At 39.2% G+C, this 22531-nt stretch overlaps 1 protein-coding gene across 1 annotated transcript; it reads left to right on the top strand.

Moving 5' to 3' along the window:
• The first annotated feature begins 6417 nt into the window (after positions 1 to 6417).
• Tdo2 (tryptophan 2,3-dioxygenase) lies at positions 6418 to 22213 on the top strand. The gene is made up of 12 exons (XM_005344138.1): positions 6418 to 6559; positions 6773 to 6878; positions 7584 to 7674; positions 10657 to 10727; positions 11684 to 11811; positions 13058 to 13244; positions 14870 to 14977; positions 16845 to 16956; positions 18015 to 18072; positions 19318 to 19397; positions 20229 to 20319; positions 21662 to 22213. Exons 1-12 carry the CDS (start codon positions 6525 to 6527, stop codon positions 21813 to 21815), a joined length of 1221 nt encoding a protein of 406 aa, XP_005344195.1. The 5' UTR covers positions 6418 to 6524; the 3' UTR covers positions 21816 to 22213.
• Positions 22214 to 22531: the final 318 nt, after the last annotated feature.

Genomic DNA, 22531 nt, shown 5'->3' with positions numbered 1-22531 from the left:
AAAGCTCAGAAACGCTAATATTGAGGCATGTACAAACTGTGGCTGGGGCTCCTATGGCTCCAACAGAATATTAATAAGATAAATTTGAATATATTAGATGATCAATTTTATTGCATGGATTTTTCTTTGGAATTAAAATGCTGTCATTGGAAGTGAGCATGCTCTGACATTCACGCAGCTCTGTGTCTCGTGCCTCTTGGCATCTGAGCTCCGCTGCAGCTGTCATCTTCACACAGGTGCCTCTTCTCATAGACTTTGTTTTTCACGATGCCGCCTCCAAGCCCCGTTTCAGTTTCCTGCGGCCACAACTTAGTCTATCACCTTATTTCTCAATTGTCTTAGGATTTCCTTGTTATTTCTCTCTCTCTGCTACTCCTAGCCTCATGAAAGAATTTGTTTCTGCATATCACTTCAATCCTGCATTTTCCAACCCTGCTTGTGACACAATCGTCACATTTGAAGGAAATCCTGTAGCCTTGGAGCCAATGCAAATGAGCAGCCACTAGCATCTGTAGTTGCTGTACTGTTGTGTTTGTGGTGTTGAGACTGAACTTCTGACAAGTGAGGCGAGCAGATGAGTAATATGCTGGATCTCCAGGCATTATTCTAATAGACTGTTTTAAATAATCCCCACTATTAGCCTAATGATGGCAATTTCTAAAACATTGTCTATACTTAAAATATCTAAAGTGAATTAAATAAAGCATGTAGCTAATCATAGTCATTTGATTTATGAATGTATGCAGGACAGGATCCCTGTGTGTCCTCATGATTTTTATCATAGTAACTTAGGTACATTTCTCACCATTTGACTGGTCACTGTGCCAGATGCTGAAGGAAGTATGGAGCACTGAGACTTATGTTTGCACATATGCATTGCTTCCTGCAGACACTACTGCAACCACCATCTGTGTCCGATTCATATCCATGCAATTAAAAAACTGAAAATAAAAGTCAAACAAATAATCACAAAATGAATTCACATACTGAACAAGACAATTTGAGGTATTTTTAGTTGTTCAAGTATATAAAATATTTATCCTTTACAAAGAGGAGAGTCGGTAGAGGTATAATGTAATCATTGGGATTTATGCTGAAGTGTGCATAGATGTCACATGAGGAATGCTTGGCTTACGTACCAGCTCTATTAATGAACAGCTTGTGTAGCCTTGGCAAAGCTGGTTCTCAGAGGACTAAGCACAGGAGCAAGCTGCTTGCCAAACTCAGGAGGCTGAAGCCGGGGGAGGTTGTTGGGTCTGGAATCTTCAGGACAAGTCTGGAGAGAAAGCCCGTCTCAAAATCAAGAACAAAACCTGGATGTCAGATAATTAAAAGTCTAATTAATTTTAGTGAAAAATATAGTGATTCCAGCAGAATTCCCAGCATAGAAAAAGCATTTCAAAGATAGTTTCCTTCTGTTTCTACAGTTAGTAAGTGTTCTGTAATCATTTTTACAGGTAACTTTACAAACATAAGGCATTGATAAATTAATCTTGAGAATTAAGTGATAGTTGGATTAAGAAACGTTCATGTACTGACCCGTTAGTACCCAGCTCATGGTAGTATTTTAGTGGTGAGCTCACAGGAAGAAGGAGAAAGGTCACTGAGGCTGGACTTTGGAAGTTTTACCTTTTCCTTGTTCCTTATTCTGTGCTTGATCTGCTTTATGTGTTCCAAGGCACGAACAATATCTCCCACTACACATATGCACACACAGACACACACACATACATGCAGACTACTTTGACCAGGGTGTTCTGCATGGGGCCCAGATTCAATGCAGCAAAGCCCTATAGGCTGAATGTGCTAAAATCATGTGTTCAAATGAACTCTTTCTCTTGCTAAGTTGTTCTTTCGATAGCTTTGTCAAAGTGGCAATCAAGAAACTTTATCTTAAACTCATCACTTAGTTCTCCAAACTTTGACTGATGCAAATGTATCTTTATAGCATTATCCAGTATCCCTGTGGTTTTCTCTGGGAATCTGCAGAACCTCATGTTTTCCAAAGTCCTTTATTCCAAATGCTATTGAATGCCTTCTTGAAGTCAAAATAAGTTTCTTCCAAATTCTTCAGATTTTTCTGCCAATCCAATGACCTCACACCTGAAGTGACTGAGCTCATGCATGAGTAAGCTGGTTCCCCCAACTGTGTTTAGTGTTCTCACCTTCCAGGTCCCTGTTGTGGTGACTCTTTTCAGCATGAGGAAGTTCTTTCCTGTCCATTTCTATCAGCTCCCCTCACCCTCTCGGCTTTAAGAGAGAAGCATCATCTGTCCTGTGCTCAGGACATGGAGACACTGGGCACTGTCAGGTTCTGGGACTTTAACCTAGGAGTGTCTGTTGAACTTGTCCATATTGGACATCATAGTCTGAGTTGATGAGGACGACTGACCAGGTCTTTTCCTCTTCTGTGGCAGCCTTTAGCCAACCAGCTGAACCTCTTTCCACCCAAATACTAAATTCCCCAGGCTTCCAGAGGACCTAGCTGGTTGTTTCCAGTCTCACCATTGAGCAGACAGCTATCAGAAATTTGTAACATTGCTGATGATAACTGTGCTTCTAAATGTTTTTCAAAAATTGTGCATTGTGAAATAAAATCTTTATAAGTTTTTAAATATAATTTTGTATTTTTTGATAATTTTAATATTTTCTCAATTATACATAATACATTATTTTTAAATTTTAACTGAAGAAAGGACTAATTTTAGCTCATTTTACTGCTTGATTGTTTTCTTATTTCAGCAATTCCCAGAGTATGGAGAGGAGGGAGCCCAGGATCCTGGTATATGCTAGGCAAGCAATCTATACATAAGCTACATCATCAGGCCATTTTTGAAAAAAACGTTAATGGCCAATATATCATGTTAATCCTGGAAGAATTTATCTTTAAAATGAATGTTGATTGAAACTTTACCACAAGTTGCACCAATAACCAAGAATAGCAGGTTTCATAATAAATTTGTTTAAAATATTTGCAATTTATACCTCAAATTTCAATGTAATTGTATTTATAATGTGTGTTTTAGTAAATACAGAAATATAATAATAGTAAGCATTTCTGCACAAACACCATGTTCTACAGCCAGACTGAGAAAGACCCTGGGGTCCTGGTCATGTGGTAGCTACCACGCTGTTCTGGGGCCTTTGTTTCCTTATTCACAGGATTGGTAAAATAAGCTACAGCCGCGCCCACTGTCCCAGTATGCCTTTTTTTTCCCCTTTGGGAGGTAATAAAGAAAAACTTCTACAATTACTCAGAAGTAGCAACATGACTTGAAATCGATAGTTTCTTTCCTGCTTTTTCTACAGTCCACCATCATTGCTACTAAACACCTGTGCTTGGTCTTAAAGAGATGGTGGAGAGCTCCAACTTGTCTAAGTTAAAATCCAGTTATGGGATTCTTTCTCTTTCTAGAGTTCCATCTATGGAAACAAAAGAAAATACCACCAACAGAAAGGTAATTTCAATATAGTGATTTAACCTGTCGACTGTAGTGAAGGGTTGATGCTTCTTTGCTTGGAGCTTATGAAAGCTTTGTAGGAAGGAGTTATTTGGTTCTTAAATGTGATAGACCTTATGATGTAAATAGAGATGAGTTTGCCTCTCTTCAAAGCACAGCCCCAGTAGACCTGGGGAGTTATTTGGCTGGTGTTTCTGGGCAGACATAGTGAAGGGGTATGGAGGTGGGGACACTAAGCAAACAAGGGGGGAGTAAATAACAATGAGTCATTCTAGGGCTGGAGAGATGACTCGGTGGTTAGGAGTATGTCTTAATTACAGTTTACAATTGCTGCAAGAAGACACCATGACCATGGCAACTCTTATAAAGAAAATATTTAATTGAGGGGGTTTGCTTGCTGTGCAGTGCTTCAGTTCTCCATAACCAGAGGCATGACGGCATACAGTTAATCATAACCACAGAGACATGGCAGCATACAGGCAGTCATGATGCTGGAGAAATACTGAGTATCCTACATCTTTCAGGCAATAGGAAGTCAGATGAATGACTGTCAACATCGAGTGAAGTTTCAGAAAAAAATGCTTCACAACCCACCCCCATAGTGACACACTTCCAACAGGAAAAGATTAAAGGTGTACCCTCCAGACTCAAGGTCTGGATTAAAAGTGTGTGTCATCCAGCATCCTCCAGCAAGGCATTTCCCCCATCAGGCCACAGCTCCTAATAGTGCCACTCCCTATGAGTTTCTAGGGGACAAATACATTCGAGCTAACAGTATTTGACTTTTTTCAAAAGGATCTAGGTTTGGTTCCCAGTATAACATGGATGTTCAAAAGAGTTTGTTCCAGGAAATCTGATGCCGTCTTCTAGGCTTATTGGGTATGATGATGTGTGATGCAGGACATACATGAACACAAACAGTTAGACATATACCAAAAGGAATAAACTCTTAGACATGGATATTGACATCCCTGTAGTCCCAGTTCTCTGGAGGCAGAAACAATAGAGCCTCCAGTCTAAGACATCTTGGGTTCGGCCATTCCTCAGTCAGTAGTCAACCAATCAATCAATCAATCATCAGACCATGTCAAGGATCTGAGCAGCTAAGAGCTCCTAAAAAATATTTGAATAGGAATTTCAACTTCACTCAAAATTAGCTTCTCAGAGTTAAGAACACTAGAGCATTTATGGCTGGCAACTTTCCTACTAGCTCAGTACTTTCATGTCTGCTGCAATATGTAATTGTTAAATTTAAAAAAAAAAGGTAAACAGTTGAGGCAATAAATGAAGCATATAATAGAGCAGACTGAGTGTTTGTAAAAGGAAGAGTGGCTCATGTCATTTCTATCAAATATCCAGATCTAGCCCAACCCCATTTCCAGCAAATACTTTTCTGGCTCTGTTCTCACAGTATCGTGTCTGTTCTCCTGAAATCTCAAAAGAAGATCTAGAGAGCAATGATTTGCTCTAAAGATTCTCTAGTTTTCCTGATCAAAGCTCACACGAACTCAGAGACTGAAACAGCCTGTACAGGGCATGCATCCGTCTGTACCAGATCCTCTGTGTATGTATTATGGATTCCAGTTTGGTGTTTTTATGGAATTCCTGAGTGTGGGAACAAGTGGACCTCTGTTTTTCATGCTTTCTCTTGGCCTCTCTTTTCTTCTGTTTATTTTGTCGAATTCCAACACATCAGTTTTTATTTTCTTACTATATTGTATTTTATTGTTATCCATTAGAAAACTGTTTTCTAATGAAAGACAGAAAGGAGTGAATTCAGATGAGAGGGGGAAGTAGGAGGTAACTTGAGGGAGTAGAGGGACGGGAAACTATAATCAGGATAGATTATATGAGGGAAAATGTCTATTTTCAACAAAAAGAAAAAATTCTCTATGCTTCACATTCTTGACATTCTGTTACTGCACACCAGGGTGGGAGAATTTTTTGTCTCCAGGATTCCCAACAGATGGTTTCTGGGATCCTTCATGCTGATAATTCATTAAAATTTGAATCTTTGAAGTATGAACCTCAGTTTTCCCTCTAGCAAATTTACTCAGTAATCCATGCACATATAGTTAGATGCAGTTGGAATTTGAGTTTGGAAGATTAATCAGAGATCATTGCTTTCATCTACATAGTCCTTGGCTCTATCACAATACCTAAATTTTATCACTAGGTCTTCTACTTTGAGTTAGAGTATGTTTTCTCAAGAGCTGTGTAAACTTTCCAATATAGGAGCTGAGATATAGCTCAGGACAGAGAGCTTGTCCAGCATGCATGGGGCACTTGGTTCCATCCCTAGCACTGAAAAGTGAATGAAGGGAGTAGATGGGAAGGGGGAGGCATTGAGGAAGGAGGGAGGGAGAGACAGAGATTTTAAGATTTATATGGGAATATACAGTGTTCTGGCTGCACATATGTCTGCAGGCCAGAAGAGGGCATTATATCTCTTATAGATGGTTATTAGCCACCATGTGGTTGCTGGGAATTGAACTCAGGACCTCTGGAAGAGCAGCCAGTGCTCTTAATCTCTGAGCCATCTCTCTAGCGTGGACTGGGTGTGGCTCTCAGCAGAACCAGCCCCATTCAGTGACTTCTTTCTCCAGGAACATTTCAGCTCTTGTTCCTCCGAGAACGTAAGAAATTCCTACTTGGAGAGAGAGTAAACTTGTTTATAATCTCGTTGTCTTTAGGGATCCTTACCCTAATAGAAAAGCTTTATTGGAATTAAGTAGTTAAACGCAAATGTCTATGAACTTGTCCTCTATTGATTTATTTGATGTCTTGTGTGTTGAATATAAAAGCACAATTTGGCGAGTCAGAGGGTTTGATTTGGCTCACTCTTCCAGCAAACAAGCTGTGGCCAACACGATCCACCCTCAAGTTACAGATGTTCAACTCTGAGCTAGTTAAATGGATTGCCTGGCTAAGAGTGTAAGCTGAGTGCTGATGATTGGCCGGGGCTAGTAATTGGGACACATAAAAGGCAGCACGAAGATATCTGGGAAAGTAGATACTGTCACCAGCCTAGCAAACCTGTGCATCCTAAGACACCTCAGTACCATGAGTGGGTGCCCGTTTTTAGGAAACAGTGTGGGGTAAGTGTTTATCTCTGTTCCAATGAAGGGGGCCTCCCCAAACCTAGCCTATAAGCAGTAAAATTTCTAGACTTATAGATTGCCTTACTTATTTATTATTATCTTCATGTATTAATAAACCACAGGAAAAAATAGTAATAGAATCATAATGGCTTATATTGTGGTCACTGTGTTTTCCAAGCTCCTCTTTTGTGTCGTTTGCTCCAACTGCAGATATTCTTTGAAAAACTTACCTATAGAAGACAGTGAAGAAGACAAAGCTCAAAATGGTGTAAACAGAGCCAGCAGAGGCGGGCTTATCTACGGGAGCTACCTGCAGGTAGGTGGCAAGGACTCTAGCCACCAATGTCAGCTTGGTACTTTCCTTGCCTGTCTTTTCTCAACCATCAATAGTTTTCTGAACCTTAAAACTCAACTACTCACAACTTATCTAAGCCTTTTCAAATCTGCAGCAGCAAATGAAGGGCTGAAGTGTGCCTCCCTTGAAAGGGCACGGTCAGAGCTGAAAGTACTATGTCTAGGCAGAAGGTTGTGACAGACAAACCACAGTGCAGATGGTAGACCAGCATTGCTCAGCATGTATGCAGAGATGTGGTCAGAATCCCAGACAACCGTAAAGTCTTTGAATTCCTCATCACAAAGTAGAGACATTGAAGGTACACAGAACTTTCTCGAAATCACCAGTAAATAAAGGGGAGCTTCCAGCGAGGAATTCAGAGGTCATCATGGTTGGCGTTCGGGTTAAAAATTTAAGAAGAAAAATGGTTAGAGTCCTGGTTGCCTCTTTTGATGACTTTGTAAGCAGGATTGATAAGGAACATAGTGCCTTCCAGGAGCCTTTTGGAGGGAGGAGAGGAGAGGGTTGCAGACTTGCAGCTGGCCACACAACGGGTCAACTCCCACCTCACTCACTTCAGGACGGCGGCGTTTGACGACCAGCATGGCAATCTGCTCCTTATTAATGTGTCTTTCTAAAACTCCAGATCTGAAATCTCAAAATAAATCTTCTCATTTTTCTTTAAAGTTGGATAAAATTTTGGATGCACAAGAACTTCAAAGTGAAATAAAAGGAAATAAAATCCATGATGAACACCTTTTTATCATAACCCACCAAGGTAAGCCACGAGGGTTGGGGACAGAGAAGTACTGCTGTGATAGCCTATCACAGATAGGTGACAACCACTTCATCTGTAAGACATTAGAAGACTAGACACACCTGAGCAATTTCCGCATCATAGAAAATTTCACAGGGGCCTCTCTGAGCATCTGTCAGTCATCTTTCATGATCCTTCCCCATCAGTTAGATTGCATGGGACTCCTGTTTTGTTTTGAATTTGGGAGAGACTTTTTGGCTCTTGAAATTTCACAAAGGATTTATAAGCTAAGAGGCTATTATATTTTGCTTTTATGGAGCATTAAAAACCCTACTATCTAGAAGTAAGTCCTTTTAATTTACTACAAATTTAATTGAATTAAATTTAAAATTTTCCCCTGAAAATTTTTTAACATTTTTATTAATTTTATTCGTTTATTTTACATCCCAACTGAAGTTTCCTTCTTCCTCTCCTCCCATTCCTTCACCCTACCTCCCATTTGCCCCCACACCTTCTCTGCTTCTACAAATACATATAATTTTATAAAAATGCAGCATTAAACAAAGCCACATAGTTTTTATATTTGGTAATATATTTTAGAACTCTAATTTCTGGATAGCAGTATTCAGGTCATCAATCTGTATCTTCAGAAGGGCCTTGCACACTGAGATTACATGTCCATTTCCACAAATGTGTATATTAATAGGCCCGTGACCACGAATATTAAGAATGCTTGCTGTGTGGTAGTCAGTTCTGTGTTGCACTGTGTGTCTGTTCAGGAGCTTTGCTCTGATCTACACACTCATAGACTTTGCTCTTTCAATGAGTTCTTGTCCTTTGTTCAAATGGTTTCTTACTTCCCTGGGTAACTAATATCAGAAACCTTTTTTTAATGAAGAAATTAATGACAGAAAGAGTTGGCTCATTGTGTTATGTCTGTTTTCTATTTGTTTAATTCTTCCTTGCATTTTTATTGGTGGCCCATACTAAGGTAAAATCAGTAAGAGAGGAACCCTGGATAGTCAGCATGAATGAAATTTAATGATAATTTTGAATCCTATCTCTACTGTTGTGAATGACACAGTCTTAGATTGTCTAGATTGCAGACCTCCATAATCGAATGAAGACAATTATTTTGTGATCCTACTTGTCTCCATGATGAGGAGATGAAATCCTACACAGCAAACTTAGAATCTAACACATAGTAAGCCTGTCATAGAAGGTGGACATTGTAAGTCATTAATGTCCACAATTTAGTTACAGCTTGCTGGCAGTGCCTCATAGGACAACCCACACAAGGTTAAACCTGGGAAGAACCTGGGAAGAGACATAGAAAATGATCAGCAAACAGTTTCCTCATTATCTAAATATAAACATTGATTTTGCCAAATCTTAAGCATTATTTAAAAATGATACATCACAACATAGCCTTTATCCATAGAACAGTGTCACGGGTGATATAACAGGGACCACAGATTGTTAACCTGTGCTCATCTAAGTAGTACACTGTTGAAATAAGAGCGGCGGGGCTGCATCCCCAGCACCCTGCCGCCCACATGGCTAGCTTAGCTTATGCCCCGAAATAATTACATGGAAACTGTATTCTTTTAAACACTGCCTGGCCCCAATAGTTTCAGCCTCTTATTGGCTAGCTCTTACATATTGATCTAACCCATTTCTATTAATCTATGTAGCCCACAAGCTGGCTTACCAGGAATGATCTTAACCTGCATCTGTCTGCAGTGGGACAATCATGGCGACTCTCTGACTCAGCTTCTTTCTCCCAGCATCCTGTTCTGTTTTCTCCGCCTACCTAAGGGTTGGCCTATGAAATGGGCCTAGGCAGTTTCTTTATTAATAAGAAATCATTCCCACATCAGTACACTGCTGACTTAGTTCACTTATTCCTTAAGGAAACACCCAGTCACAAGCATTGTGCTGGTTACTGAAGAAAACCTTAGATGACCATGATAAAAATCCTTCTGCTGCGGGGTTGATATGCTATGTGAAGGACACATGGGAAAGAATTACTGTGCTTGCCCAAAAGAGTCTGGAAACAAGACTGTCTTCCATGCCTGTCATGATCTTACTATAAATATTGGGAGTCTGAAGCACAAGCTCCCATTTAAAGGAAGATAGAGGTTTGATCACTTCACGAATGTATCGGCAGGCTGATGTCAAGGAAAGGTCTCCATTCCAAACAATGTTTTTAGTAACCAAATGTTTTAGGTTCTAACTACGCATCTTCTACTGGGCTAGGCAGTAGGAACTTTGATTACTAGTTGTATTATTTGGTGACTCCCAAGGGAGGGAAAGGCAAGGTATTACAGACCAACCCTCTGACAGGCCTCAACAGAGATGTTGTGGCAGAGTTCAGGCTTAAGTGATCTAGAACAGAAGTTGGGAACTCTCAGAGAGGATGTGCTGCCCGAGACTGACTCCCCTAGAAGACAAGGGGCCTCTCAGTTTGCAGTGTGATGAGCCTGGGGCCCCCCTGTTGCTGTTCGATCAGTCAGCTGTCTGCTGTCTCATCTGTTGTGAGCCCACAAGTCCCTAGACAGGTGCAAACAGTGAACAGCCAAACCCAAGAGTCCCCGAGCAAACAACAACAAAACCTAGACTTACAAATATAAGACTGTACAGTCCTTCATTTAAGCTTGTGGTTGCTAATTTCTCAGTGGAAGGACAAAGCAGAGGACCAGGCTTCCATGCAGGCAGTGAGAATGGGTTGTGTGTACTATCATAAAAGACCTAAACAATTATTCTGTTGGGAGGAGCCTCCGCAACAATAATGAAAAATGAGATAGAGAATAAAAGAAAATATCCAGTATATTAGAAAATTAAGAAATAGAGATGATTAAAATTAACTGCTTCTTTCTAGTATAGAAATGGGTCCACGATCATATTTTGTTAATTTTAAAGTTGCATGGGTGTGTCTGTCATCTAATTATAGTCAAAGAGTCACCTGTAACTTTCTAACTGACTTTTTTAAAAAAATTACAGCTTATGAACTCTGGTTTAAACAAATCCTCTGGGAACTGGATTCTGTTCGTGAGATTTTTCAAAATGGCCATGTAAGTTTCAGTGTCATTAAACTGCATCTGTGTGCCTTTTATAAGCGTGTACAAAGCGTGAAGTGGGCATTTTATCTTATATTTAGTGAAATACTGAAATCCCTAGCAAGTATTTGGAGATTCTTTCTGGGAAGCTGTTTCCTCATATTTCAAGTCTTGAAAGTGTTTTCAAATGATTCCCTGCTCCCTTAAGATTTTTTTTAAAGTAGATTGTCAGGCTAACTCATAACAATCCTATAAGAGGTAGCAGAATTTTACTTCTACTTAGCTTACCTATGACAAGATAGGCTAGATGAGGGAAATGGAAAAGAAAGAGTGGGAAGAGGAAGAGAGGGGGAAAAGGGTGGTAAGACAAAAGATTGAGAGAAGACAGAACAGCACCCAGCAGCTAGGAGAGGAGCAGCCGCACCCACCTGTCTCCTATTCAGACACTATAATAGGTTCCTTCTCTGAGCCTTTGCTTCATGAGCTCCAGTAAATTCTCTCATTCTCTCTCTCTCTCTCTCTCTCTCTCTCTCTCTCTCTTCCTCCCCCTCTCCTTCTACCCTTTCATGTGGCTACAACACCATGGCTTGTCAGTAGCAACTTAGTCACTCAATGAAGAATAGATTAGGGTTAGTCATTTACTGAATCCTTTGCTAGAAGTCCCTCTGGTATGTTGAACTTTCTTCTCTGAAATAAAACGAAAGCAGAAACGTGCTTTGAAATCAGACAGAGTCATTCTGGATAGCTTCTAGCTTGCCTCTGTGATAAGAGTAGAAAAAAAAATCCAATTTGTAGACATCTCTTGCCCCTCAGAATTGTATTATCTTCACAAATACTTAGGGTAAACCTTAGTTCCAGATGTCTCTGTTAATTTTTACAGAAATCTGCTTGCAATGCATTGCCATTCATAATGTATCCTGTAGCTTCCCACAATCCCACTGCTGACTGGGGGTTTCTTCCTTCTGCACCAGGTCAGGGACGAGAGGAACATGCTCAAGGTGATGACCCGGATGCACCGCGTGGTGGTCATCTTCAAGCTCCTGGTGCAGCAGTTCTCTGTGCTGGAAACCATGACAGCCTTGGATTTCAACGACTTCAGGTGTGCACTTCCCAGTTGAGAAAGCAGTGGGCTGCACTTCCCTTCCGGTTCTGCAAAAGGAGGACATGTGGCATAAAGGAGAGGCCTGTTTCATTAGCACTTGAAGGACACTGATTCTGATCACAAAATATTAGAGAAGAGGTTAAAAACATTCCATGTCTCGTTTTCGATATAAAAGTAGACAATCAACTAGTTTCAGTTTATCATGGGACTTGTTTTTCTCCATAAAGGATAGTAGACACGAAGTGGCTTAAATAGCTCGCAATATGAAAATGCAAGAAATAGTAGTGATATATAAATAAATATGTCAACCAAAATGTCAGTATTCATTATATACTCTCGGTTTTAGCTCTAACCTTCTGAACACACACAGCCATCTGTCCATGTGTGCGTATTCATATCTGAATCTGAATTCGAACTTACGTCTCTAAAAAGCACACATGCAGGATTTTTTTTTCTAAAATTAAAGAAATTTTCTCAAATTTACGAGTCCATCATATGGTGTAATAGGCGATGTTCCAAACAAGTTTCAAAGAAAGAGAGGGGGGAGGGGGAGAGGGAGAAGGAGGGACAGAGAGAGAGAGAGAGGAAGAAGAAAAAGAAGTCGGATCATTTGTGGTAGCATTTAAAAAACTAAACTCTCAGCATCACTTAGGGGAGGGGAAGAGCTTTGATGGCTTAATCACGTCTTAGTTCATCTTTGTCCGTATTAGGCAGCATCTTGTTGTTTATACTTACTTTCTCTCATTGATGCTCATCCAGAGAGGAAGATGGATGATCATATCCATGATTAGCACTGGTAGGAGAGAGAGGTTAAATAATATTTGTATACAATCTTTTGCCACTGTGGAAAACACAACTTCCTGATGTCCACCTGTCATTTTTCTTAGAAAAGTATGACACAATGTACACTATTATTTATGTGCATATTTATTCAATATATCCTGGAAATGTGTTTAATTTACAATGTCTATAAATTAATATATATTAAAATATGCATTACACGTTTTTAAATATATATTTCACAACTTTGGAAACCAACTTCAAAGTAGTCCAAAGTGACAATAATGTTTATGTACTTCGTTTTTTATTCAAGTAAGAGGCTTTTTAGGTAAATTCCAGGCAGCTTTCTCTGTGCTCCTGATAGCTATTCTGAGCTATATCCTCTTTTTACAAGAAACCTTACAGGGGTATACAATCTCATCTCTCCCTTGCTCTTCCCCCTCTTTCTCCTGTTTATTCTCAGAGAGTACCTATCTCCAGCATCGGGCTTCCAGAGTTTACAGTTCCGACTGCTAGAGAATAAGATAGGCGTTCTTCAGAGCTTAAGAGTCCCTTACAACAGAAGACACTATCGTGATAACTTCGGAGGCGAGGCCAATGAGCTGCTGCTGAAATCGGAGCAGGAGCAGACGCTGCTGCAGCTGGTGGAGGTACGAGCCTCCTGCTCAGCTTTCCACATACAAATCCAACCTCTTGCTAACTTCAGGTCTGCTGCATCAGAATTCAAACACTCTTATCAAAATAAGGCTCCATTCATGCATGATAAACAAAGACAGAGAAAAACCCTACTAAACTTGTAATTAAGCTTTCTAAAATATTTAAAATGTTAAAATATTAAAAATCTTATTGAGAATTCAAGATTTATGTAATTGTATGTCAATATCCAAGAGTTTCATCATCTCATTAAATCATCCCATCAAATATTCCTACTGAGCAATATGCAATTAGTTGATTTTTTGCCTAGATTTATTTATTTAATCAACTTTGTTTCTCTGAAATATAGACTAATTAAAAATTATGCTGAGAATTTTTACTAATTAAATTAATAAGAATGTTCTCATCATGAAAATTCTCATATTTAGATTCCATGGGAATTTACAAATAGTGTTCTTGATTAATTGAATTTTCATGATACAAAGTTTGACTTGATTTTTGTCACTAAGCTTTTCTCTTTGCAAATTAATATGTTTATCTAGTGAATTGCAGTCTGCCCTCAAGCTGCAACGCATTGAAAGTGCAGGCGATTAGCTTACTATTGCCTACACATTGTTGGAAAACTTAAGACCGGAGGAAGTGACTAAAAAGCTCATCTCAAAACTAAATGCAGGCTCAGTAAGGAAACGATAGGTGTTTATACAGCCAGATTGATTTCTAGACCACGAGGTCATCTGCAGTCTTTGAATGACTGCAGGAGGGGCTGCAGAGCTGGCTCAGTGGTCAAGAGCAGTTACCGCTCTTCCAAAGAGCGGCAGTTTGTTTCCTTGGTCCCTGATCAATTCAAACAGTTGGAACACCAGTGGCGCTGTTGACTGCCTTCTGGGCAGCCCCTTTTGCTTGGTAGGCTTGTAGTACAGCTACAGCTTCAACAGCCTTTGAGCGGAGAGACTCTGGAGACTCAAGCATGTGAAGTAATTCTGAGTTACCAATCTCCAGCAGCACGCCAGCAATTGTTTCACCGTAGAAAAAATATCTAAACATCGAAAAATTTAAATATTATGATAAAACATTGCAAAATATAAAATACAAAAAAGGGAAAGGAAACTTTGAACCTTATGTACTGAGCAAATGCCAGGTTTAGCAATCTAGTGCTAGTCCTAGATTACTTGATTTAAAACAACAAAAAAAAAACCCCAAAATAGTAAGATATAAAAACAAATTAATGTTTTATAGCCCCCGGGAGAAGAATTTTCAGCAAAGTATTGAAAATTTAAAGTATTCTTTTCTTTAATTTTGTAATTCTTTATTGTGGAATAGCTTGGGATGTCAGTTCTGTTTTAAGTAGAAGAACTGATAACTAAGCAAGAAAAGATAATTTGGATTATAAAATTCTTGCTTTCATAAAAATTCCTTAAACAGAGGGGAAAAAAAACCCCAGCAGTTTGTTCCCCAGCACTCACATAGAGAGGCTCACAACCCTGTCGACATCCCTAGGGGATTTAATACGCTCTTCTGGTCTCAGCGGCTACTGCACCAAGTTTTATAACTATCTCAAAATTATGAAGATATTAAAAGTTTATGCTTACCAGGTACTCATCTAAACAATTGTTTGCTTAAGGCATGGCTGGAGAGAACACCTGGCTTAGAGCCACATGGATTTAATTTCTGGGGAAAGTTTGAAGAGAACATCCTGAAAGGCCTAGAAGAAGAATTCCTAAGGATACAGGTAATTATGAATTCATGCCATAAACTTATTGTGAAAAGAATTAGAAATTTATCTCATAAATTTCCCATTATTTTCATAATTTTCTTTACAATCTGTCTTTTATAAACGCATCTTCTTGAATTATATAATACATGATTGGCTTTAGCTTTCCTCATAGGGATAAAAATGATGCCAAACTAAGATCTACATTATAAAGAAAGATTTCTACCTGTAGTGAACAAATAGTATTGATACAATGTTTTATTCTTCTTAAACTGGATATTGTGATCAATTCAAGGCACAAGTGGCATAGGAGAGAAAAACTAAACAAATATATTTAACCATGTAACTTTTGCTGATGTTTCTGCTAGATCCTTTCCATTGGCCACAGAGAATATCAGTTTGTTCTTTTTTTTTTCTTTTTTTGAGATTGCTTCCCAGTTCTCTTCAGAGTAGAGGTCTTTTCACGCTGTCTTCAGGACTCAGCTTCTCTGGTCATTCAGCTCTGCCACTTTGAGCAGGGATTTTGAAAGCAGACTTTGACGTCCTGTGATATGGGCTCCACTTTCATCCTCACCGAGGATCTCTGTGACAGCAAATCAATTATTTAACTTCTTGCGTAACTTTTCTTGCAGGCAAAATAGAAAGTAAGGCTATCTACCTCAAAGGGTTACCATGATACATTCTTGTTTTAAAGCATTTCAATAGCAGTTGAACCTTGACTCGTTTAAAAGGACAAGTGCTTTTTTTACCACTGAGCCGTCTCTCCGGGCCACTCAGCACTGTTTTTGAGGGATCTCTGAACATTGCCAACTTTTTATCTTCCAGTAGCTTGCCCATATTTTTCTCCTACCGCCATGTCTTGAGTGCGATTTCCGCTAAAGTGAAGGTCTGTTCAGTGTCCCATCCCTTCCACTTGTAGGCCTTTTAGTTCATTCTCCGAGCTTCAGTCCTGGTTGTCCTTCCAAAACAGAAACCTGATGACCTTCCCCTCTTGCCTAAAACCCTCATGTATAGTTTGTTTTCAAGAAAAAGATAAACATCTATGATGGGGGAACCCTAAGGTTTTTCATATATCAATTGATCAAACCGAATGGGGAGGACCCACTAGCTGAGCTCTTAGCTTTCAATGTTTGCCACCAGGCAGACCTTTTCATGCCTGCCAACCTTCTGACTGTTGTCACTGCCTGTGGTGATACTTCTGTTCCTGTATAGTGCTATCCCTGGTCACAATGCAGTGCTTGGGTGACTAATTGCATGGCATCTTTTTCCTACAAGACAATGTGTTTGAGGTGAGGCGATGCAATTTCTGCTCACAATTTTACATCAGTCACTTTCCTGTGAATTTAGTAAATTAATAATCATGACAATAATATTACATGCAGGCCCCTCCGCACGGTGCTTGCTCTGATGGATCGAGGATGGGGTAATCTGGCTGAGTGGTCTATTACGGTCAAATTAACCAATTGCAGATAAAGCAGACCTGCTTTAGCCAATCAAAAGATAGCAGCTAAATGAAAACAGAATGTAAGCCATATTTAAGAAATGGTACTTCTAGACCAAAAGAGGCAATATACAATTTAAATGGAATTTATAGTATTTCTGATTAAGAAATAACATTTTCTAAGACTTCTAATGAAGAGTATTGGATATTATTAAATTATTTAAATGCAAGTAAAATGAGAGAACAGGAAGTATATGGGTGATTCCTTCTTGAGGATCTCCTCTCCCACATTGTAGTGTTTTCGGTACAGATAAATACTCGCTGAAAAGAAATACTCAAGGTACACCCTCTCTACAAGCTGAGAATCTGCTTCTCCTAAGGCAGGCATTTTAAAAGAGTACTCTCTTCTCTGCTTGGGAAGATTAAAGCAGTATTTCTCCCCAGGCTTTGGAAGAATCAGAAGAGAAAGAGGAGCAGATGGCTGAGTTCCGGAAACAGAAAGAGGTTCTCCTGTGCTTGTTTGACGAGAAGCGCCACGAGTACCTCCTAAGCAAAGGTAGGTGCTTTGTTCTCAGAGTCTTACACCTCAAGGGTGTATGAGCGAGAATGAGAAATGCACCTGTACGCCTGTCGATCGAGCCTGACTTGGGGGGAAATCTGATGAAAATTGTTTTCCTACTTGGAGAAGTAAGAAGTAGGTAAATACAGTGCCTGACAGCCCTTCGTTAACAAGTTTGCTGGTTAGATATACTTACAAGACACTAGGAAACATTTCCATACTATGGGCTCCATGTAAGGGTGTCAAGGGAAAGTTTTATTGTAAAATTCTCAAAGTTTTTAGAAATAAGCAAGACAGATGTAATAATTAATAATTGTATAAAAACAGACTGTAACACTGACTTGAGGTCAGCCTCAAACAGGTGCTAGGTTTCACTCTCTATAAACCCTCAGAGACATGGCTACCATTTGGCTCTTGCAAGGAGGGATGGAGGATTCTTTTAGATTACAAGCCACACTCTTGTATAACCATCGCACCCCATGATATTATGATGCCCAAGTTAGGTTAAAATCCCTGATCCTTACTCAGCTCTTGAGTACAAGGAGTATGGATATGAACTACCGCATCCAATGCAAACAAACAAGCAAATAACAAAACAATTTCTAAAAGGGAATAAAGTGAATCGTGTTTAGCTTTTGATTAGTGAACCACTGTATTGCTTCAACTGGAAAATACTATATCATAAGAGTTACATATTAATTATATAATGCTGTTCTAGTACATCACTGAACATATTTGAGTGTTTATAACACATATATGTATAATATTAAATACATAGGTTAATATATTAATCTGCTTTTATAACCATAAATTACTAAGTTCAAGCTAGGGAACAAAAACTTAAACATTATTTTTTTCTCTGAAAACACCTAAAACATTTAAGTATTTAAGGTGGTAATTCAAATGAACACTACTGCCTTAAATTACCTGTCAAGCTGAGACTTTCTGTGAAAGCTAGCTCAGTGGTAACATCTAGGGCATGCGAGGACTTGGGCCCCTTCCCTAGCACCAGAACAAGAGATTTGAATGCTGAGAACTCGCTGATTGTCTTACAGGTGAGCGACGACTGTCATACAGAGCACTCCAGGGAGCACTGATGATCTATTTTTACAGGTAAAAAGAAAATTTAAAAGCAGAAACTGGTGTGAAACTGAAGAGTTGTTTGGTAGGATATGCTAAGGATAAAGACCATAGAGTGCAGTCAAAATTCAATACAGTAATTCAGCTTTAGAAGCAAACACAGAAAGCAGCTCCGGTGAACGGCAAGTCTGACTGGGCTCATGCAGTTGGCTGTTGGTGCACAATGTGCACACAACCAAATATATGTTGGCTATTAATTATAGGAAGCATTGTGTGTCAGTCATTAAGTGGCCCCAAGGGCCAAAGCTGATCTTTTCTTAGAAGTTCAATGATGAAATCATTATTTCATTAAAAAAATAGTTCCAGAGATTTGTCTGTTTTATCAAATAAAAATTTGAGGCCAGTGAGCTGAGTGAGTGGGTAAAGGCACTTGCCACCAAGCTGGAAAAAGACAGCTGACTACCTCCACTGTCTCCTGGTTGTTCCAGCCAAGGTGTGCACACACCCTGGTCCACCCCTACATAAAGGAAATGCAATTAAGATTAAAATGAACAGAAAAGTGGGCAATTGAGAATGTCTCATAACCGGTTGTCTGCTTGGTCAATGGTTTTATATAAAATTTCCTTTACAGTCTAAAAGGTTTTCAGGGTCCCCTGGGTGTTCACTTCCATGGGGACCATGAATATGTGTTCAGCCAGTGAGGATTACATTTCCAAATAAGCCTCAAGGGACTGTTAAAGAATTTTTTTTTTAGTTGCAAATTTTCATTTTGCAAATTCTCTCAGATCTGTTTCTTCAGAATCAGAAGAAACAAAATCTTTTAACTTCACTTTCTCATCTTGCAATAAACGAATATCCTAAGTAAAATATGTGTCAAGAATGTTGATGACTTAGATAAAAGAAATTCAAGCATAGTAAGGGCCATAGAAATCATCTGTTTTCATGTCTTAGTATCTGCTTAGAAGCATTTGATTGTTGCTAGGCTTCTATTTAAGATAAACACATCTCCCTTCCAGTAAGATAGTAGCAGGCAGGATTCTTCTGGCTGGTTACTTCAGACATATTACATGGACCTTTCTAGATTTCACTCTAATATTGGGCATTGACTGGCGTTTCTCCCATGTTTTGAGGTAAGGAAACAAAGACGGAGAGGGTAATCCAAAGGTAGTACAGCTCCTAAATACTAAGTTGCCCAGGACCCATGCACAGCTACTCCGGCTTGCCTTGGTGCCCTGAATCTCCTCAATCAGTACGACTTCTGACTGTTGTTTCCCGTAGGGAGGAGCCCCGGTTCCAGGTCCCTTTCCAGTTGCTGACCTCGCTAATGGATATAGACACGCTCATGACCAAATGGAGATGTAGGTACTCTTCCACCAGGTCCCCTCACCCTCCTTTTGTGCCTTTACCGCATTGCAGGGATCAAGAATGTTTTATTTCCTTTTAGAATAAAAAGGGAAAGTGAACTTTATGTCAGGCTTAGTATATAATATCTTCATCCCCATGCCAATGTGTTAAAAATAAAGTTATTTGCTTTACTTTATTTCATAAGTTTTTTGTTAATTTTCTGGTTGGTGTTTGAAACAATGGGTTTCATCATATTTACATACTCACACATCACTGTCCCCTATATTCACTTGGCCACCAACCTCCCCTTTCTATTCCCTACCTATCTGGTACCTTCTTCCCTGCACATGTTTACCTTTCCATGTTCATGAATGTGCTGCTAAAATTACACCCAAATGAGAGAAAGCATGCAGCCTTCTTTTTTCTTTCTTAACCCTTAGGACTCCCTCATACCCCAGTTTCCCCATCCCTCCCTAGAACTTTACACAATGACCTCTTGTGCATAATTTCATTTTTTTAAATTTTTTTCCTGGAGGTGTAGGATCCCACAGAGAAAGAAATGGGAAGGACTCATGAAAGCCATTACATGGCCTTGCCTCCCCATTTTTGTGGTCTAAGGCTAAAAGCAATGAAGAATGAAGTGAAACTATATGTAGCCTAGGTCACAGGGTTGCTAGACAACCTGATGGTCTCCTCTGGTGCCCGTGTTTGATGTTTCCATCTGGCTAAGTGATAAGGTGTCAGCCTTTACTGAAGCAATAATCATTACCAACCCTTTGGTTTTAGAACACTGCGGAGCTAATGGCAGAACAATATTCACGTGATAAATTTGTGTGTTTGCCTAGATAACCATGTGTGCATGGTGCACAGGATGCTGGGCACCAAGGGCGGCACTGGGGGATCCTCAGGCTATCAGTACCTACGCTCAACCGTGAGGTAAGTTGGGGCAGATCTTGGCATTTACAGGTCTGTGGATGTCATGTTGGAAAAGTTACACTTGCCTCTTAACTGAAAGCAGCACATTTAGTTGAATACCAATATTCTTATGGAAACTCAAGGTATGAAATTCTCAGAAAACTTTATCATTTCCCAGAGCAGTCCTTCTCAGTGTGTGGGACCCGTCAGAGGTCCAATTACCCTTCACAGGAGTCACCTAAGACCACAGGGAGCCACAGGTATTGACATTGACACATCTACATGGACAGAATTAACCTGAGAATGTTTCTAGTGCCTCATCTCATTTAATCCTCACAAAGTTCTGGCCAGAGGAAGTCTTGTAGATTTTTATTCCGGAGTTAGGCTCTTCAGTTTCGTATTCACGGCCCCTTATGTGACAAGTGACAGAATCAGGATGGCAATCAGATTTAGTTGGCTTCAAAGGCAAGTTTTCTTCCTATCATAAAACTTTGCCAGATTTTGCTATTTTAAAGCTATCATTTAAAATGGCTGGCTATGACACAGAAAAGCAATTTTCATATGAAAACCACTCTATTAAATGTGTGTAATGAAGCCAAGATTATATTTAAATTTATTAATCCTTCATAGAAGTCACATGACAGATACTTTGCAGTTAGGAAATACTTTCCAGTGAGCAACAATGAAATCCATATTTTAAGTATATTACTTTACAGACCAACCCTTTAAAATGAAAAAGTAAGAGGCATAAAACAATGTCTCAGTCATTAGAAATATTTGCTGTTCATCAAGAATTTGATACCCAACGCCCATGTAAATCAGCTTACAACTGACTGTAATTTCAGGTCCAGGAGAGTGATGCCTCTGGCCTCACCAGTACCTGCACTTACATGCACTTAATCCCCCCACACATATACAAACACACACCCTACACACATATACACACACACCCTACACACATACACACACATTCACACACACTACACACACAATACACACACACCACATACATACAAATATTATTTAAAAATTATTTCTCATTTGTTAGAAGATTTATTAATGTCACAACCTTAACTACGTGAAAACAATATTACAGCAATGACTCTAGGTTTAATTTGGATCACTCTGGTCTGAATCAAGCACATTACTGCTGATAAACATTAATCTGGGATGTGATGAAAAGTTACATAATCTTAGTACCAATACTACCTACAAACCAACCTATATATGTTATTTATGACATGTATGATATAAGATTCACTATTAGTTATTTATGGGAAATGCTTTAGAAAAACTATCGAGCAGAATGTTTTCAATTTTTCCTATTAACAATCTAACATGTAAATTGCATGTATGCTTCCAGTGACAGATACAAGGTGTTTGTGGATTTATTTAACCTCTCAACATACCTGGTTCCTCGACACTGGATACCAAAGATGAATCCTATCATTCACAAATTCCTCTACACAGCCGAGTACTGTGACAGCTCTTACTTCAGCAGTGATGACTCGGACTAATGTCTTCTCAGCGTCTGGGGAAACTGCAGTCTCCTTAGTCCATCTTTTATAAGTTTTTATGAATACATGTTTGGAGTAATATATTTATATATGTAGCTCAGTGACATGGTGTTCTGGCCCAATCTTGGAAACAATCTTATAATCTTGTGTATTGTGGTGATGTAAGATTAAGCACTATGATAAGAAATAATTCATCAAAGCAGTAGCATCATCCATATGATGTATTCCTGCTAAAATTCAACATACCCTTAGACTTACTCAATAGAACCACTTTAAATAATTATTACCTCATTGTGTCATGTCTTATAAAGCATATTGAACACTTACTTTATATTAGATATGCATTAAATACTGTCATTCCATACAAAATTTGCTCAAATAAATCTTTAATTTATTTAGGTTTTGGTTGTGCATTGCTTATAAAACATGGCCTTGTTTGGGGATCTTGAACAGTGCCAGAAATCTTTTTGAAGATTGGCCTAAGGGATGTTATAGGATTATTATTTTACAAGCCCCAGAACTCAAAGGTACTTAAAAAATACACCACAGGAACCCAGTTCAGCTTCTGGAATACGCTCCTCCTGAAACGTTTTGAAGATGATTTTCTCTCTTCTGTGTCAATATTAGCTGTCATAGACAGCATTCTCCCTTACACTGTAGCCCCTGAGAATGACAAAGCCTGTTTTCCCCTGCTCCAATGCCTGCGCTGGGGCAGG

The sequence above is a fragment of the Microtus ochrogaster genome, chromosome 1 (assembly GCF_000317375.1).
Source record: "Microtus ochrogaster isolate Prairie Vole_2 chromosome 1, MicOch1.0, whole genome shotgun sequence".
NCBI lineage: Eukaryota > Metazoa > Chordata > Mammalia > Rodentia > Cricetidae > Microtus > Microtus ochrogaster.
The sequence above is the reverse complement of the archived record's forward strand: the minus strand, read 5'-3'. Positions and strand labels throughout refer to the sequence as shown.